Source organism: Phyllostomus discolor, chromosome 8, assembly GCF_004126475.2.
Source record: "Phyllostomus discolor isolate MPI-MPIP mPhyDis1 chromosome 8, mPhyDis1.pri.v3, whole genome shotgun sequence".
In the NCBI taxonomy this organism is placed as follows: domain Eukaryota; kingdom Metazoa; phylum Chordata; class Mammalia; order Chiroptera; family Phyllostomidae; genus Phyllostomus; species Phyllostomus discolor.
This window is the reverse complement of record NC_040910.2, coordinates 37,571,641-37,589,999: the sequence shown is the minus strand read 5'-3', so window position 1 is coordinate 37,589,999 and position 18,359 is coordinate 37,571,641. Positions and strand designations below refer to the sequence as shown.

Below are 18,359 nucleotides of genomic sequence, written 5' to 3'. Positions count from 1 at the left end.
CACCCTCAGGAATGCCTCTCTCTACCCACCAGCCTCCTTACACCAGCACCCACCTATGGCTCCATTCCTCCTGCCATTAAGCCAAAGTTGTCCCCTCTGCCTCCCTGCAGCGTGTGGGTATGTCAGGGAATGAGTCTGGGGCCCTCTCATCCCCAGAGCTCTGACTCCCAAATCATCTGGACCCACTGGCATGAGGCACTTGCTCCAGAGAGGGGACAGCACAGAACCGTCTTCGACAGGCAGGATGGCCTGTGGGAGCAGTGACTTTCCCTTTACAGTCCTCACCAATATTCATTGTTTCTGGTAATGATCTTGTAACATATTCCCAGCAAACATCACATTGTTTTGGTTTGTTTTTTAGCTTTAAAACAATCTAACCATTCTAAAGATGCTTCTTTAGAATGCATTTAAAGGTGCATTCAAAAAATTCAGCAACTTTGTGGTTCAGGGCAGAACTACCATTTGCACTTGCCAAGCAAAAATATCACACTGTTTCACTGTTTTACATGGAAACACTAATAACTCCAGGGGACTACACAGAATGACAGAAAGTGACTTGTGTTTTTCCCTCTTTACAGTCCCCTGGCTCTTTTTTATTAGTTACTGTGTCCCCTCAGGGATGCACCATGCCCATCTGGGTTAGAGATCCACACATGGGGAAAGTGACCACAAATGGCTACCGGCAGAGACTTCCTCTTGAAGGAAACACATGGGGCGTGTGTCCTTGCTTGTCCAGAACCTGGGAATTCTCCAAACTGACTTCCCACAAATGGCAATGTTTATTAAAAGAGAAATAATTAAAACAGGCACATTTGAAACGTGCACCCATATTAGTAAAAAGAAAAAATTATAATTATTTCATTAGCCCCACAAAAAATTGTTTTCAACAATATTTCCAAACGCCAGCTCTGGGGGTCACTCATGCTTTTCATTTCTAATTCTGTGCAGAGGGCACCACCCTGTTGTCTGCCCTTCTCTCACTGACCCTATACCAGCCAGCTGACCCACGGGAAGACACATGTCCACTCAGAGGCCTGCGGAAGGCCCTGGACTGTGACAGCCTACAGGGTTAGGTGTGGGTGTGCAGGTGAGGTTGGCAGACTGCTTTGGAAAACAGTTTGGCTGTGTCTGCTATAGATAAATGCAAATCACGATAGTGAGTTAAATAGATACGTCCATGTCCCAACCCCCAGAACCTGTGAATGGGATCTTATTTGAAGAAAGGGTCTTTGCAGATGTGATTAAGGGTCTCAAGATGAGATCATTCTGGATTATCTGGATGGGTACTAAAACCAGTAACAAGCGCCTTTGTAAGAGACATGCAGTGGAGAGACAGAGAAGATGGCCATGGGGATGCCAATGGAGGCAGAAACGAGTGATAAGGCCACAAGCCAAGGGAGTCTGGAGCCCCCAGAAGCCCTAACAGATAGGAAGGACCCTCTGCTGGAATCTCAGGAGAGAGTGTGGCCCTGTAACTGACTCTGGCCTTCAGAATGGGAGAGACTAAATCTTTGTTATTTTAAGCTCCCCCCTCCAATATGTGGTAATGTGTTATGGTCATCCTACTCTCCAATCTCTGACAGGTCTATACCCCAGAGAAATGAAAGCTGTGCTCGCCGAAGGCCAGTTCTAGAATATTCCTAGTAGCTTTAATCACACTAACCCCAAACAGGAAACTACTCAAATGCCCATCAGCAATGGAATGGGGCAAGTAAACTCTGGCCTACCCACTGAATGGCACGCTATCCACCGATGAAAAACAGCAAACTACCAGCAGGCAATTCTCACAGTGGGCTGAGTCTGACTGCCACAGCTCTGAATCGGGCAGGAAAGGATGGAAGGCACTGTTGGGTCTGGGGAGTGCCTGGGAGGGGCTGGCCCTGTCACCCTACTATCTCTGAGTCACTGGTTACACTATTCTGTATGTTCAAATTAATCCAAGTCTGAGGGACTAAAGGTCAATATTTCCACACGGGAAGACAGGTATGTGCCTTCCCCACTTGTGTTCTCCCCACTTGTGCTCCCTGATGAGCTGACCAGGGCTGGGCCAGGGATACCTTTGGGCACCTGTTTTTCTCCCCCCCGGGGGTGACGGGGTGTGGTTGGTGCCAGGTGCAGAGTGAGGCCAGCACTGCCATCCCCTGACCCCAGACCAAAGCCAAACACCACATTCTTCAAACAGCTTGGCCAGTGATATAAGCAGATTATGAGATCCCTGTCCCCAATGCCCATGTAGACTTCTTGGCAAGATGGGGGTTCATTAATGATGACCTTCAATCTTCCCTTCCTCCCCCTTGACTAATCTTATGTCCCCAAGGAAAAGCCTTCTGGGTACCAGCATGGTCCACCCCCAGACTCACCTCCTCTCTTCCCCTCGCTCACTCAGCTCCAGCCATACGGTCCTCCCTGTTCTTCCTCTGTCCTGCCAGACACAGGCCTGGCTCTGGGCCAGGCTTTGTACAGGCTCTTCTCTCCGCCTGGACCACCCCTGCCCTGATTCCCACAAGATTCATGCCTTTACCTTCCCTTCTTCATGTCTCTACTCAAATGTCACTTCCTTAAACAGGCCTTTCCTTTGACCCTGACATTACAGCCCTGGCCTCCTCACCTCCCAGCTGCATTTTCCCCCCATCATTCATCTCCCTCTAACATGTCATACATTTATCATGCCAATTGTTGCCTCCCCAAACTCCCAGGAGTGGGGATTTTTTATCTCTCTAGATCAATACTGTCACCTCGGCTCCTGGATCAGGGCCTGGCATAGAGTAAGCGTTCAGTATCTGTTGAGTGATGGAATGAATGACTTGAACCCACTGCTCAGTGGTAACTCAGCACTTCCACCTCCCTTGTTAGAGTTCTCAAGGATGAGGACATGGGGTGGTGGTGTTGGTGGCTGCACAGGGCTGCCTCCTCTTTTTAGAGGAAGGGGAAACTCTTTTAGAAGAAGCCACCAGCAGCTGGGGACAAGCAGGGCCTGCTAAGGGGTGAGGGGCATGACATGTCAAAGGATTTTGAGACTCTGCTGATGTGTTTAGGCAGAAACTGGAAGTGTCTCCAGAAAACATTGCCCAACACCTCTGACACAAAATTGCCCCCAGCTGAGAATCACCAAGTTACTGCCTTGGGAGCACTTGCAGGGTGAGGGTTTGTGGCTCATTCTGCCAAACCTTCTCTTGTGTTTCTACCAGAAGTTGTGGCCCACTAGAGCCAAGGAGAAGCATAGCTTGGGATGGCAGGTGAGTGGTCAGAGGGGTGGACTGAAGGACACTGTGGGCCCCAGGTCCTCCCCAGCTGCAACTGCAGATGCCTTGGGGTTACAGCCCCCTCCCCAGGGTACAAAATCTGGCCCCTGGGGCTAAAGATCAAGCTCATTGTGTGTGCAGTTCAGGTTCCAGGCACCCCTGCCCCCGCTGAGAGCACCTCTTGATTCAGCTCCTCTCCTACCCCACCATACCCCCCAGCTTCCAGCTGAGGATCCGCCTCCAGGAACTTATACTTGCACAGGAGTGTTCTATACTTTGTATATTGTTGGATTGCATTTGCTATTCTTTGGATTTTTTTTTTCTTCTTTGCATCTATATCTGCACCAGGCTTGTCACCTTCCTTACATGTTCCATCTCTGCCTCATTTCATGATCAGGGTCATGCTGGCCTCACAAAGGAACCCTAGTGCAGGCTGTAGGAGGCCCCATCAGTGTCCACACATCTCCCCTCTCCCACTTTTCATGATGCCAGTCTGACATTGGCTGCCAGCCCCCAGGCCTCTTTGCTGCCTGCAGAGGGATAGTGGGTGGAATGAATGGCCACTCCTCTCCCAGTCACCAACAGATGGTGGATAGTCTGGCTCCCTGAGCACCTGGGCACAGTCTCAGGTGTGCATTGGGCACAGACTCCTGGAGCTCCAGGTGCCCACAGTTGTTCCAGGCTTGGCCATACCCACTTCTTTGGCTCCTTCTCCTACAGATCCCTACTGGAGCTTCCTGGGATCCCCTTCCAGAAGAAAAACGTGGACTTCTCACCTCTGATTCATCTTGGCCACTTGACCTCTATTCTGGTCCTTGTTTTCCTCATCTGTAAAGTGGGGCTTTTACCTTCTCATCTCTGATTAGATAGGATGGTCCCCCCAAAGACCCCCTTGTCCCTTCCCCCCTGGACAGATGGTCAGAGGAGGCTTGGCCAGATGTGCTTTATTGAGCCCTCCCCTAGCAGGCCAGGTGTTTCATCCGCCAGCAGTGTAGGTACTGGAGCCAGGGGCAGTGGTGGGGCCAGCTGCAGGTGACTTCAGTGGTGGACTCTGAGGTGAAATCCAGAGAGGACTCAGATTGGCAGGCGACAGGAAGCTCAGGAACGGAGGTGCTGGTTGGGGCTTGCGTTGGGGACCCTTTCTGCTGATGATCGCTAGACTTGGAGGCCTTGGGGGCCAGCTCCTCTGGTCCATTGGAGGTCTTTTGGGGGAGCTGCATGGAGATGTTGGTACCACTGGGACACGGCACAGTGGGGGTGCCCTGACTGGAGGGGGTGCTGGGCTGCTGCGAGGAGCCTGGTGATTGCTGCGGGGAGCCTGGTGATCGCTGCGAGGAGCCTGGTGATCGCTTTGAGGAGACTGATAATCGCTTTGAGGAGCCTGATAATCGGTGGGCTGGCTGGGAGGGCCCCAAGGAAGAGACAGATGGCCGGGAGTGCTGCTGGCCAGGGGCCTGGGGCTGGCTGGAGGAATTGGCTTTTAACCCAGGCTGGGCCTGGGACTTGCCAGGCAGCTTGGAGCCACTGGCAGCACCTGTGGCCCGGGACTGGCCCAAGGTGGTACGTGAGGTGCTCCCAGGAGCTGACGGAACAGTGGCGGTCTGTGCTGCAGAGTTAGTCGAGGGATCCGTGGAGGACTTGGGATGCAATGTGCCTTTTAGTTGTCTGTTCAGCAGGCCTGCTCGAGGGCTGGGCAGGGACTTCACTTGTCCTGCTGGAGCTGGGTTACGCTTACTTTGGCTGCAGAGAAAGAGCCTTGGGGTGAGGTAGATCTGGCCAGGCTCTCAGGCCCTGGGGTTGTGCTCAACTGCTGGAGAGTGGGATGAAGGCTGCTGGGAGACACGGTGGGGTCAGCAGCCAACCTTGGCAGGGACAGTCATCTAGGTGCACTCACACACATGCAGGTACTTATGCATGCACTCACACACAAATGAACTCATATAATGCACACACAAACCCACACATACACAGGCACACACACATGCACTCACACACACATACGTATGCATGCATGCACACACACAGGCCCTAGTTCCTAGGGATGGAGGTTACCTATGGTTGGCTCTGAGGGCACTGGGGGGCCCTCCACCACAGCTACTGGAGTGATGAGAGCCTGGCTGTGGGCCAGGGCCTGCAGGACTGGTTCCCGAGAGCATAGGAGAGAGAGGTGGACAGTGAGAGGGGCAGGCAGAATGCTTGATGCCAGCTGCCAAGATGCCAGATGGAGGCCAGAGTCAGGAGGAGGGGAGGCAGTAGTGAAGGTGAGTGGGGGCAACTAAGCTGGAAGATGGACAGACAGACTGAGACTGGGACAGATGGACACCCCCATGCCCTACAAGCACACACCGTCCCGGGTTATTCCTGCTGCCACGTCCAGGGCTCGCCCGCTGAGGTCTCTCATAATGCTGTCCACGGCCTCGTGATGTTTTAGAAACAGCGGACGTATGACGCGGCGATACAACATGCGAGCCCCGTTCCACGGCCCGGGAATCATGCAGAACAACAGGAAGGCGCACTGCAGGCATGGGCGGCCGTTATGCTTGGCTCCCCTGACCTGGGCTCCATGAGGAGGGGTTAGACCTCTCGCTGGGCTATGTGGACCTAGGCCAGCCCCATCAGACGCCCCTTAAGATGGGCCTGGCCACCCCCATCAGATGCCCCTTGGGATGGGCCTGGGCCATCCCCATCAGACCCCCCAGGAAGCAGCAGGGCAGGCCCCTCAGACCCCCCAGTCTCTGGTTATCTGCCTGCTCCCAGGAGGCCCTGTCGTGTGTGTGTTGCAGTGGTGCCCACCTTGCCCACGTAGTAGAAAGGGAACCAGGACAGGAGTAGATCGCTGAAGAATTCGGCAAGCCCGAATAGGCTGTACACTACCCAGTAGGTGAGCCATACAGTGTCGTCCTCCTTGCTTGGACTCTCGATTGCTTTGATCCTGGGGGGAGGTGTGGCAGGGTCAGGGGCTGCCCAGAGCCCCCAGACACCCCCCACCTGGATAGCCTGCAGGCACTCACGAAGCATATGCGGGGTACACAAAGCCGATGAGATTGCACAGTAGAGATGCCCCGTAACCGAACAGAAGATACAGGCTTAGCAGAGTGATGGCTCCTGCAGAAAAAAGGGGTGTGGGTAGAGGTCTGGCTCACTCCATGCCCAGCCTGCAGGGCACTCAGCTTCCTCTTGGCCTGGTAGATGCACCACACAGAGTGGCACGAGCCTCAGTGACCCCTCTAGGATGTTTGTTGTCTCACAGCACCTGGGAGACCCCCACTGTGGCCCTGAACCATGAGTCTTATGTCTGCAATTATTTAACATGGCCATCCCCTCTACAGTACTGTGATCTCAAAGGCGGGCAGGGTCCTTGGCCCTGATGGGTACAGAGTAGCTGCCCAATAAACATTTGTTGAATGAATAAGTAATCATCTGCAATTTTAACCACCTCACTCTGGGACCTAAAGGAGGAACTGGGCACATGATGCCAGTATTTTAATATAAGTAACAGAAAAAACCCTAAAATTGAAGCCATTCTGTTGTTAAGACGTGACTGCTGGTGAGCAGGCAAAGGCAACACAATTTAAAATTTCATCTTAGTGTGGGTGGGGTTTCTCAGTCTTGACTGACATGCAGGCCAAGTCATTCTCTTCGGGGGCCTGTCCTGGGCACTGTGGGATGTTGAGTAGCCTCCCTGGTCCCCACCTGCTCAATGCCAGAAGCACCCCCAGTCGTGACACCACAGATGTCCCCAGACACTACCCAGTGTGTTAATGGAGGCAGTATGGCCCTATTTGAGACCCCTTGCCTTAGCAGGAAGCAGCAAAGGGCAGTATAGTCTCTCAGACCTTGGGGAGCCCTCTGCTCTTCCATTCACTCACCATGCGACACTGAACAAGTCTCTACCTGCTTGGAGATTCAGTTCTCTCATTTGTCAATGGGGTGGTATTGGCCCTGCCTCTTAGGGTTGTTGTGGGGTTAGCTAAACACATTCCACAGAGTGCACTCGTCCTTTCCACACATTACTGAGAGACTTCTGGTCAGGAAAACACTCCCAGCAATGAAGCTCAGAGAATAGTGTGGGGGTGTGGGGAACCAGGAGCATTAGCCACTCTGAAAACAATTATGGTAACTGTCACATTTATTAAGTGCTTCTTGTTTGCTTCCCTGTTCTGTCTCATGCAATGGCCAGAACTAAGCTGTTGGGGAGAAGGGCTCGCCCAGGGTCACTCAGGAGCATTTACAGCCTCCCACCTCCCTCTCTGAGGCGATAATCTGCAGAGAGAGATAGAAACCACTCTGGACCAAAGGGCAGAGTCAACCTCACCCTTCCCTCCACTGCATTAGCTGTTATCCCAGAGTCTAGGGTCAAGAGTGGAGAAGAGGCTCCCTAGCTGACTCCTCTGGGTTTCCCTGTTACTTGGGGTTGGAGATTTGGCCATCTGGGGCAGGTAGAGCCCAAGAGTTCCCACATCTGGGTGAGGGGATAGGGGATAGTTCCCACCTCTTTCCCAGAAATTGCAAGTCGGGGAGCACTGGCTCTCTCCCAGGGCAAGCCTCCCCTCAATCCCTATTCCTGCAGCCTCAGCAATATGAGGATGACCTTGGACATGGGCTGAGGAGGGCATGGCCTGAGATCAACAACAGATGGGCCCAGGGAAGTGGGGAGGGGTGGATATTCCAGACAAGGCAGGTAGCAGGGGCGTCCTCCCACACAGCCCTTGCCTCTCTGGGCCTTAGTTTCCTCCCTGTAACTGCCAGCCTCCCTATCAGGCCCCACCTGGGCCCCTCCCCATTGCTCTATTACCAAAATTGCCCAACCACTGGTACCAGGGATGAAATCCAGGCAGGAGGTCAATGGCTTGTTCCCAAGAGCAGGTCCCTGGCTGAACAAAAATGAGTTGGGCACCAGGAATCTGGGGAGAAATTTTGGACCCTCTTTGGGCTGCCTGGCGTGAGGATCTCTCAGCTGGTGGAAAATGGGAGGAAAGTGGACTCGCAGCATCTGCACACAGAAGGTGCTCTCAATACACCTGGCACTGTCCTCACCCAGAGCCCACCCCCCACCAACGTCCTTGTGATTCACTCCAGGGGGGTCTTCCTAAAAGAGGAGGCAGAATGGATGGGCCTGGAACACTGCAAAAGAGGGAAGGAAGGCATTTAACAGCTTACTAAACAGTTTCTGAAAGTGGCAGGAGCCACCCCAGGTCATTGAGAAGGAAAGAGAGATTAGGATGGAAGTTACAGTCAGAGATGGACAGAGCCCCTTCTCCCTGGACTTCCAAACAACCCAACTCCAACTCCATTCGTTTACAGTAGACCAAAGCCATTGATCGGTGAGAGGAGAAGGCAGGCCAAGGGGATGGTACTAGGAGGTGGGAGTGACCCTCCTTCCTGGCAGGAAGCAGGTCTTCTGAAAAAAAGAAGATCTCTACACTTGCTTTCAGGCTGGGGGACATCTGGGAAGGGGTGAAGAGACATTCAGGAAATTGGCTGCCTCTCTGCCCCCTCCTCCTCTTCCCTACCCTTGGGGCCAGCAGGGCAACTGGAAGAACCGGACTTCGGCCCGGGCACCCAGTGCCCCAAGGGAGGGGGCAGAGGAAGGCCTCCAGACCAGAGGGCTAGAGTGGGGGTACTGCAGGAGCTGAGAGAGGGATTGGCCCTCCATCAAGGTGGCACGGCGGGGACAGGGGGAGGGGCTACGGGCTCATCCGAGGTCGCAGTCCACCACCCTTCCCCAGCCAGGATCTTGGTCTCCCTGCTGGACAATGGGGCGTGCCTCTCCATACAGCCCGGACCCTGCAGTCGGGGCAGGCCGGAGTGGAGCAGTGCTGAGGCTCAGGTGCCCCAAGGTTTCATTGCGCCCGTCGGTGAAACGGGGCGACAGCCCCGAGCGCCCCCGGACCGCTCACCCGCGGCTAAGTACCGCTTGTCGACACCGGTCTTTGCTTCGAGCGCCCCTAGTGCTTCCGTGGCCAAGTTCCTCTGTTCCAGAAGGCGCTCGAAGCGCTGACGCAGGCCGTCCATGGCACCGGCGGGCTGGGGGCTGGCAGCCCGAGCTGGACTTCAGTGCAGCGCACCGGCCCCGCCGAGCGCGTGCAGCCTTCGCCCTGAGAGAGCCGCACCGCTTGGCTCGCGGGCTGGTCTCTGCCCCCTGGCTGGTCTCCGCCCCCTGCCCCCGGCCCCGGCCAATGGGAGGGCAGGGCGGACAAAGGAGGTGGGGCCTGCCCCGTCTCCCCCGCCGCATTGCCCTCTGGCCAGCAGCGGCCGCTGCAGGGGAGACTTTAAAGGAGGGGGCGGGGCGCGGTGGCCGAGCGCACAGATTAGCCGCACAGTAGTGGGACGTAGCTGATTGGAGGGGCGGGGTCAAGGACAAGGATTATTGGCTGAGCGGTTGTGTAAGTGGAGCAGGGAGAGGAAAGCGGCGTGCCGAGGTAGGCGGAGCTTGTGGGAGGGGCCGGAGAAAGACCAGAGGTGATTGGAGAAAAGGGAAAGAATTAATTGGCAAGAACAGAGGAGGGGCGGGGCACATTATTCAGAGGAGGGACGGAATCTGAAAGGTGGGTATGGGGCGGAACTAAACTGAGGAGGTGGAATCTCTCTAAAGAACAATTCTGGTTGGACGGGAGGGGAGGCAGGGCTGTTTCTAGAGGGAGTGGTGTGCACGAAGGGGCGGTGCTAAATAAAGGGGCGGGGTCAGTCATTACAACAGTGAACTCACTCCTCTGGGTCAGAAGAACTGGGTCCTTGTACAAGTATGGCGACTGAAGTTCCCGAGAGTTTGGGTCTGCGTGTGTCCATCCTCCCATTTCTGTCGGATCTTTTCGCTCCTCAAGGGGAGTCGCAAGGGCCCCTGGGAGTTGAGGCTTTTCAGGGGTTGCTATGGCACCGGGAGCAGGGCGAGCGCTTAGGCTGACACGGCGGTTTGGCCAGGGGGTGGGGCTTTTGGAGGCCCCGCCCCCACCGCCATGCGGCCCATTCGGACTGCCCTTTGGCGGTGCCTGGTCTTGCCCCTGTGCCTGGCCCTCGTTTGCCCCCTCTCTGTGGGGTTGGTCTCGGCCCGGGCCCCCATCTATGTCAGCAGCTGGGCCGTCCGGGTGTCTCAGGGTTACCGGGAGGCCGAGCGTCTGGCGCGCAAATTCGGCTTCGTCAACTTGGGGCAGGTGGGTGGGACCCGGATGGACGGGAGGGGGCGGGGACTGGACGACCCAACACCCCAGACCCCGACAGGCGGGAGGTGGTCCATCAGGTACTCTAGATATCAAGAAACCCCAACCAACCCCTCCCTCGATCAACTTCAGATTCTGGCACCCTCAGAGGACACCTGAAACCCACAGCTGGGCACCTGGTTGGGGGAGGATACAAGCAAGGGGGCTGTCCCCACTCCGACCTAGGCTCCATCAGGGGAGTCGGGTCTCAGCGATGCGACTGCACCCCACATTCCCAGATCTTCCCTGACGGGCAGTACTTCCACCTGCGGCACCGGGGCGTGGTCCAGCAGTCCCTGACCCCGCATTGGGGCCACCGCCTGCGCCTGAAGAAAGACCCTAAGGTGAGCCTGGCCTTGAGGCTGCCTCCTGGGGGTCTTAGCCATTGCCCTGTTATTCTCCCCTACAGACACCGTTATTCTTGTGATTGTTATGAATGGCTGTGACCTTTGACAACTCACCTGCTCTCTCTGAGTCTTAGTTTCCACTTGGCTCTCCAGTCTAAACAGTGGGGACCCTGATGGGGAAGATCCATGAAGAGCAAGAGATCACACATGTGTGCGCAGTGCACATTTCAGGGCCTAGCACACTATCAGCATTCCTTGTCAAAACCCTACCTTCCCTACTCTATCTCATCCTGAAAGATTAAGGTTCCCAGGTACCCCATAAAGAGGGGTAGTTAACATTCTAGCTCATGGGATGGAAGGAGGGGAACTGTCCCATTTTGTGACAAAGGAAACTGTTCCAAAGAGGAGGACTCCTGTCTGCAGTCGCACAATGAGACTGTGGCTGAATTGGGACCAAGCACCCTATCTCCAGGCACTCAAAGAGATGACAGCGAAAAGGCCTTAGATGCCAAGCTGAGATTTTGAGGCTGAGTCTGTCAAGCCCTTAGGAGCCATAAAGGGGTATGAACTGGGCTAGGTGGCTGACTGGCAAGGAGGCAAGAAGCCTGACTGTTCGAAACCCTCCTGGAGCATTGGCAACAGGGAACACCGGCCAGTTGGAGATGCGGTTGCAAGAGAGAACCTAGGGCTTGCCAATGGATGAGACGCACAGGACAGAGGGAGAGAAATCAGGGCCAGCTCCAAGACTGGAGCAGAGCAAATGGGAAAACGATGGTCCTGATTGCTGAGATGGGGTGGTGAACATGAGCTGGCTTTGGAGGTGGGGTGGGAGGTAGGAGATCAATGAGGAAGAAGGAAGAGTGAAGATCTGAGGAACAGCAGCCTGGGCAGGCAGAACAACCTGTGCAAAGGTCCTGAATGAGGCAGCCACTGTGGCAGCAGCAGACGGAGACTAGTAGGGGCCAGACAAGCAAGGGCCTTGTGGGTCCTGGAGAAGGCAGGGTGGCAGGGAGCCATGGAAGGTTTCAACAGAGAGTGCTGCTGCTGTGTGTTGAGAGTGGGTTGGGGGTAGTGGGGGGCGGGGGGCTCAGCTAGAGGACCAGAGAGTGGTAGAGAGAAGTGGCTACTGCAGAGGGAAGATGGGCAGGTCTTTGGCAGAGAAATCTAGAACAGGGACAGGGAAAGGGATAGAGCTGGGATCCCAGAACCCCCAGTCATCCGAGGCTGTGGCCAATTGTCTGTGGGCCCTGGGGACAGGTGCTCCAAGTGCCTCAGCCCCCTCTGAAGGCAGAGCCCCAGGCATGTGGCAACCCTGAAGGGCAGCCCCAGAAAACAAAGGGTCCCAGGCCCTGCTCCACACTAGAAGGGCCCCAGGACAAGCAGTGGACAACCCAGGCCCACATTCCACTCCAACCACAGCCTCACAGACAATTGCCCTTTGGTGGACCCTGAGAAGAGGTCTGGGAAGACTAGGCACAGGCTTGGGTCCTTTAACCAGGAATTGGTGAGGAGGGCTCAGATGAGCAGGTCTTCTTCGTCCATGGGACAAGGCCCTCTAAAGTGCATATGGGTGTGAGAGCAGGATAGCTGAGGGGAGGGGAGGCTAGCCCCGTTGGCCCAGCCCCCCTCTTGGCACATGTCCCCCTCCAGGTGCAGTGGTTTGAGCAGCAGACTCTGCAGTGGCGGGTGAAGCGCTCAGTGGTGCCCACGGACCCCTGGTTCTCCAAGCAGTGGTACATGGTGAGCAGGCTGGGCCATGTGGCTGGGCTGGGCCATTCGGGAGCCCCACTAATTCTAGCCCATCTGGCACAGAACAGTGAAGTGCAGCCAGACCTAAACATCTTGCAAGTCTGGAGCCAGGGGCTGTCAGGCCAGGGTATCGTGGTCTCTATCCTGGACGATGGCATTGAGAAGGACCATCCGGATCTCTGGGCCAACTATGTGAGCCCGTGGTGGACTGGGGCAGGGGCTGCTCCACCCCACCCCCTACAGTCCCATGGCCCACTCCTACTTCCTCACATCCCCACCCCACCCCCAGGACCCTCTGGCCAGCTACGACTTCAACGACTATGACCCAGACCCCCAGCCACGATACACACCCAGTGATGAGAACCGGTGAGCCATGTGTCCCACATGACCTGGGGATGGCCCTTGTGCCCTGTGGGGGGCTGGGTGAGCTGTAACGAGCACCTGTCTCTACCCTGGCACCAGGCACGGGACCCGCTGTGCTGGGGAAGTGGCAGCCATAGCTAACAACAGGTTCTGTGGTATAGGCGTCGCCTACAACGCCCGAATAGGAGGTACTCCAGCCTACTAGGGAGGGAGGCTGGACCAGGTGGCACTGGGTAGAGGGTAATGCCAGGGACGGTTAGCAAATCCAGCAGGGGAGGAAGCTTTTTGGTATCCATGCCCTTGATGTTCAGCAATTCAGGAGCCCTAGACTCAGGGTAGGGACTGCCAAATGTCCCCACTCCCTGGGAACAGAGATAGGAGCTGGCCAGGGCATCTGGAGCTGGCTTGGACAGGCAGGGGCACTGTCAGGGCTGTCTGCAGAGGACTGACTGCTGCCTGTGCAGGTGTGCGCATGCTGGATGGCACCATCACCGATGTCATCGAGGCCCAGTCACTGAGCCTGCAGCCACAGCACATCCACATCTACAGTGCCAGCTGGGGTCCCGAGGATGATGGCCGTACAGTGGATGGTCCTGGCATCCTAACCCAAGAGGCCTTCAGGCACGGCGTGACCAAGGTGAGTGGGGGACCTGGGGCTTTGGAGGGTTTGTGTCTGCACGAAAGGCTGATGGCCCCATCCCCATCCTTTGTCCCATCTCCATCTGCAGGGCCGAGGTGGGCTAGGCACGCTCTTCATCTGGGCATCCGGCAATGGTGGCCTGCACTATGACAACTGCAACTGTGACGGGTACACCAACAGCATCCACACTCTCTCCATCGGCAGCACCACCCAGCACGGTCATGTGCCCTGGTACAGTGAGGCCTGTGCTTCCACCCTCACCACCACCTACAGTAGTGGCATTGTTACTGACCCCCAGATTGTGAGTGGGCCCCACCACCATGCTCGCCCTGCCTGGCCAAGCCTGCTTTCCCACCTTCCCTCTTACCTCACCCATCTTTTCTCCAGTCCCCGTCATCTTCTCTCCTATCCCCCTGCCTTCTTTCTAGTCTCCCACCTTCCTTCCTGTTCCCCCCACCTTCCCTCCAGTCCCCCTACCTTACCTCCTGTGCCCCAACCTTGCCTCTTGTGTCCCCACTTCCCTCCTGTGTCCCTACTTTCCCTCTGGTCCCCCACCTTCCCTCCTGACCCCTCACCCACTTTTCTGTCCCCTCATTTTCCCTCCTGTTCCCCCATCTTCCCTCCATCCAGGGATTGCTCCTGCAGTGCTGGAACATGGACATGGGTCCCAGGCCCTGCCCCACTGTTGTCCCCTTATACCCCCGGCCTGTGTTTCTGGGGTGTGGACGTGGGCAGCACTCAGGCCCCTCCTCTGGTGTAATGTTCTGTGATGCCTTCTTGAGTCCCTGGTTCCATGTGAACAAGGGCTGGGTTTTCGTGTGCACCAGGCCCCCTGAGTCCCCATCTCTGCCCCCAGGTCACCACGGACCTGCACCACCAGTGCACTGACAAGCACACAGGCACGTCGGCCTCTGCCCCTCTAGCTGCAGGCATAATTGCTCTGGCTCTGGAGGCCAAGTAGGTGACAGTGGGGGACCCTACCTAGCACTGTGGGCCACACCCTACCTACCACCGTGGCCTTCCAGTTGTAGTCCCAGCTTACCCTCTCACCTGCCTCTAGCCCATTCTTGACATGGAGGGACATGCAGCACTTGGTGGTTCGAGCATCCAGGCAGGCACATCTCCAGGCTGAGGACTGGAGGACCAATGGTGTGGGGCGCCAAGGTGCGGCAGGGCTGGGTGGAGGTGGGGACACCATGCCCACAGGGCGTATGACGGCCCTTCTCCATGCAGTGAGCCACCACTATGGCTACGGATTGCTGGATGCCGGGCTGCTGGTGGACTTGGCTCGAGCATGGCTGCCCACACAGCCCCAGAAGAAATGCATCATTCGGGTCTTGCACACCCCCACGTGAGCACCCTCTTCATTCCCCACCACTGTGGACACCTACCATCCCCTCATTACTTCTCCATGTCTGTCACCACTCCAGCCCACTCCCACGCCTATTAGTAACACCCAGGGGGCATACACGAGGGAGGCAGGCCCTGAGGCCTCAGTAATCCCAGAGAGTGGGCCCCATGACCTGAGCTCAGATCCTGCCAGCTGGCTGCCATGCCCCCAGCAGGCCAGCAGGAGGGACCCTGATGCCCCCCATGACACCCCTAGCCCCATCCTGCCACTGATGCACGTGAGGAAGAAAGTGTTGGCTTGTGCTGGTCGTGCCAACTACATCCGCTCACTGGAGCATGTGCAGGTGCAGCTGTCCCTGTCCTACAGCCGCCGGGGGGACCTGGAGATTTCGCTGACCAGCCCTATGGGCACCCGCTCCACACTTGTTGCCATCAGGTACAAGGGCAGGGACTCAGCCCCATGGTTTCACACAGGGAGGGGCTAGTACAGTGTGGGGTCTGGTGGGGTCTGCACAGGGAGGGGCCAGCTCCATGGGGGCCGGCCCTCCATCCAGCATTTGGCATTGCAGTCAGATACTTGCTGTGGCTCAGTGGCCCCTTCATGACTGTGGTTCCAGAGCCTCTCTTTTGCCCTACCCACACCTGTCTGTCCCAGACCCTTTGACATCAGTGGCCAAGGCTACAACAACTGGATCTTTATGTCCACCCACTTCTGGGATGAAGACCCACAGGGCTTGTGGACCCTGAGCCTGGAAAACAAGGGCTACTATTTCAACACGGGTGAGAGGCTGGGGGCTCTGAGGCCCGCCTTGGTTACCCCACTGAAGAAGGGCTCCCAATGGTCTGCTTGCACAGTAGGTGTCCAGTAACCAGAATAGCCATCCAGTTACCAGCCTGCAATGGCTACTGGGGGGCTGGGGCACTGTCTGAGTCTGAGGCTCCAGGATGGGGTTGGGGTGGCTGGGAAGTGTGGCCCAGATTGGCAGGATCAGGCCGCCAGTAACCTCTGCTGCTCATCCCCATGCTTACCATGACTCCTGCCCAGGGACACTGTACCGCTACACGCTTCTGCTCTATGGGACGGCTGAGGACATGACAGCAAGGCCCACAGGCTCCCAGGTGAGCAGCAGCGCGTGTGTGCCCAGTGTGGTGTGACCAACTAGCTGGCAGTGTGCATGTGCAGTCCAGGGCGTGTAGGTGGGCTGGAGCTGCAGGCTTCGGCCTCACCTCTGTGTCCATGTCCCCTTTGCAGAATGCCACAGTCCCATCTCCATCCTGGGCCACCTCTACCTCTCCCACTGCCCATCACAGAACTTCAGTCTCACCCGCCAGGCAGTGACTGCTGGGTCTGGGTGCCTGGCCACATGCACCCTGCAAGTGTGCACCAGCTGCCACTTCTCTTACACTTGCTGCAGTGGCTCCACTCAGCTGAACCACCTGCTGCCTGCCATACATACTGGACTAGCATGGGTGCTCCTGCTCAGGACCCACCCCCCACAAAGACCATCTCCAGCCCCCTGGGACTACCTACCCCTGCTGTGGAGACCATAGCCTGGCCCAGGCCATGGTGCTGACCCTGCTGGCCATAGCCTTTGGGAGCCCCCTCCTCTGTAGCATCCTCTCTACAGGCTGCTCACTCCCCTGTGTGGGCCCCTCCCCAATGCCGGAGGCCACCCCTGTTACCACCCAGTCCCGACTGCTGGCTGGACACCAGAAACATCCAGTAAGGAAAGCCAATGTACACCTTGGCTTAGGTCTTTGGCAGGCACTGCTGCTCCGTTCTCTCATTCCAGATCAGCAGTGGGCGTGAGAACCTGCTTCTGGATGGCCCTGGATGGCCACCAGACCTGCAGGCCTGGGATGGTCTGTGTGGAATCCTGCAACCTGGACTTGGAAGGTCCAGGTGAAAGAGAGAGATAGAGAGAGAGATGTCTAGTTACACGGTTAAGATGTTGGGATGGGGTGGAGTTGGATAGGGCAGAGGTCAGATCACAACTTTCACCACCATCCCTTCTCAGCCCCAGAATCTTGGGGAAGGTGGAGGGAGAGCCAGCGACACTATCCAGAGTCTTGGGCACCATGTCTGACTTGAGTTTGCAAATAAATGTTGAATAGGAGGTGTCAAGTCTGTAGGTGTCTCATCCCAGGCGACCCAGCGACCCACAAAGGGAAGGGGGTCAGCCTGGGGCCCAGAGATCTCAGGTGTGGGGGGTTGGAGATGGGTGAGGATTCCTAGTGATGCCCACATGCTTGGAGAGCTGAGCTTCTGGGACCTGGCCCACTTTCCCCCTTCCATCCCATTGACACTGACAAATAATCAAAGAGTATCTATGAACTTCCAATAATTGTTCTCCATTCTCTGAAGGTTGTGGGGAGGCTGAGGGAATTAATAGGTCTGAGGTACATTGCTCTCATCCCCTCACACCCTCAACTTCCCCATTTGCAAAGTGGGTTTCCCACCCATCTTTGGGGGACAGAAAGAGGCTCCTGAGGTGTGGGGGTGGGGGAGGAGGTACAGAGTAAGCTATTAAATGCCCCTCCTCTGTCCTCACTCACACCAATGAGGTAGGGACATATTTGTCTCAGTTTCCAGAGTGGGGAAGGGACCTCCACAAGGAAGTGAAGGTTGGCCTGTGCCCTTGACTATGGGGCTTCACTCAGGCTAAAGGGGCAGGCTTTGCCTTTTGTAGGAGCCCACAGGCCCCAGAAACCATTCCCTTTTGTGGCCCTGGGAACCTAGGAATTTGCTTTCCCACTGGGCTCAGGCTGGCCAACTTCAGGCCTTAAAGCAGGGAAGGATCTGTTGAGGGCTTTGCAGCTGGGCAAAGAGAGGCTTATGCCTCAGCACTTGGAACCAGACACCATTATGGACCCCTGGCCTAGATCTTGGAGGAAGAGACATGGGTGCCCAGTTGGACCCACAAGAAGCAGGTGGTCAGCAAGGGCAGAGTCTCATATCCCTCCTTTGTCCTCCCCAGCTGTCCTCCCAGTCCTGCCCAGGCACCCAGAGTCTTTCCTCACTTAGCCCCTAGCTCTGGATTTAGGTCTGAGGGTGAGCCCAGCCCTGGCAGGGCAAGACTGTGTGTTAAGGGGCACCTGGCCTCCCTCTCAGAGCTGCTGTGGCCTCCCCTGTGCCATGCACCAATAGCACATGTCTCACCAAATGCCTCCGAGTATCACAAGAGGCAGTTTTCCCAGCTGGCACACAGTAAGCACCCAAATGCACCAGCTTGGGGTAGGCCCCTGGGAAACAGTTGGGCAGGCTATTAAACACACCTACTTAGTGACCCAGAAATTCTGCTTGTAGGGATGTAGCCAGGAAAACTGAAAGCAAAATTTCACACAAAAACCCGTAAAAGTGTGTTCACTGAGCAGGATTCACAACAGCCAAAATATAGAAACAACCGAAGTGTCCATAGGCAGATGAACAGATAAACGCATAGGCCTCTAGTCCTCTACACACTGGAATATT

At 56.3% G+C, this 18,359-nt stretch overlaps 2 protein-coding genes across 10 annotated transcripts; one reads left to right on the top strand and one right to left on the bottom strand.

Moving 5' to 3' along the window:
* Positions 1-4,171: 4,171 nt before the first annotated feature.
* REEP6 (receptor accessory protein 6) lies at positions 4,172-9,564 on the bottom strand. 6 transcript variants are annotated; one of them, XM_028520327.2, is made up of 6 exons: positions 9,143-9,385; positions 6,254-6,347; positions 6,036-6,174; positions 5,589-5,757; positions 5,295-5,381; positions 4,172-4,982 (listed from the first exon to the last, which is right to left on the bottom strand). In XM_028520327.2, the coding sequence occupies exons 1-6, from the start codon at positions 9,255-9,257 to the stop codon at positions 4,945-4,947; spliced, it is 642 nt and encodes a 213-aa protein (XP_028376128.1). In that variant the 5' UTR covers positions 9,258-9,385; the 3' UTR covers positions 4,172-4,944. The 6 variants fall into 6 exon arrangements, with proteins under 6 accessions (XP_028376128.1, XP_035888035.1, XP_028376129.1 ...); XM_036032142.1 differs by lacking the exon at positions 9,143-9,385 and adding an exon at positions 8,942-9,117; XM_036032140.1 differs by lacking the exon at positions 4,172-4,982 and adding an exon at positions 5,003-5,074 and having other exon boundaries at positions 9,143-9,390.
* Positions 9,565-9,777: 213 nt separating this feature from the next.
* Positions 9,778-17,004, top strand: PCSK4 (proprotein convertase subtilisin/kexin type 4). Of its 4 annotated transcripts, none has more exons than XM_028520323.2 (15): positions 9,783-10,393; positions 10,678-10,782; positions 12,436-12,525; positions 12,598-12,726; positions 12,824-12,900; positions 12,997-13,085; positions 13,362-13,534; positions 13,626-13,838; positions 14,394-14,494; positions 14,598-14,686; positions 14,771-14,888; positions 15,144-15,323; positions 15,543-15,667; positions 15,933-16,006; positions 16,140-17,004. In XM_028520323.2, exons 1-15 carry the CDS (start codon positions 10,199-10,201, stop codon positions 16,224-16,226), a joined length of 1,845 nt encoding a protein of 614 aa, XP_028376124.1. In that variant the 5' UTR covers positions 9,783-10,198; the 3' UTR covers positions 16,227-17,004. The 4 variants fall into 4 exon arrangements, with proteins under 4 accessions (XP_035888022.1, XP_028376124.1, XP_028376123.1 ...); XM_028520322.2 differs by having other exon boundaries at positions 9,787-10,393; positions 14,598-14,701; XM_036032129.1 differs by having other exon boundaries at positions 9,778-10,393; positions 12,436-12,726; positions 14,598-14,701.
* The last annotated feature ends 1,355 nt before the right edge of the window (positions 17,005-18,359 follow it).

Bases quoted from the DNA above. Each gene is read 5' to 3' on its own strand.
- REEP6 (XM_028520327.2), bottom strand. From the start codon at position 9,257: ATGGACGGCCTGCGTCAGCGCTTCGAGCGCCTTCTGGAACAGAGGAAC. The intron at 6,348-9,142 runs GTGAGCGGTCCG...TTTTTTCTGCAG, and splicing joins CAAGCGGTACTTAGCCGCGG to GAGCCATCACTCTGCTAAGC. The intron at 5,758-6,035 runs GTGGGCACCACT...CCATGCCTGCAG, and splicing joins CTTTCTACTACGTGGGCAAG to TGCGCCTTCCTGTTGTTCTG.
- PCSK4 (XM_036032129.1), top strand. From the start codon at position 10,199: ATGCGGCCCATTCGGACTGCCCTTTGGCGGTGCCTGGTCTTGCCCCTG. The intron at 14,495-14,597 runs GTAGGTGACAGT...ACCTGCCTCTAG, and splicing joins GCTCTGGCTCTGGAGGCCAA to CCCATTCTTGACATGGAGGG. The intron at 14,702-14,770 runs GTGCGGCAGGGC...TTCTCCATGCAG, and splicing joins CAATGGTGTGGGGCGCCAAG to TGAGCCACCACTATGGCTAC.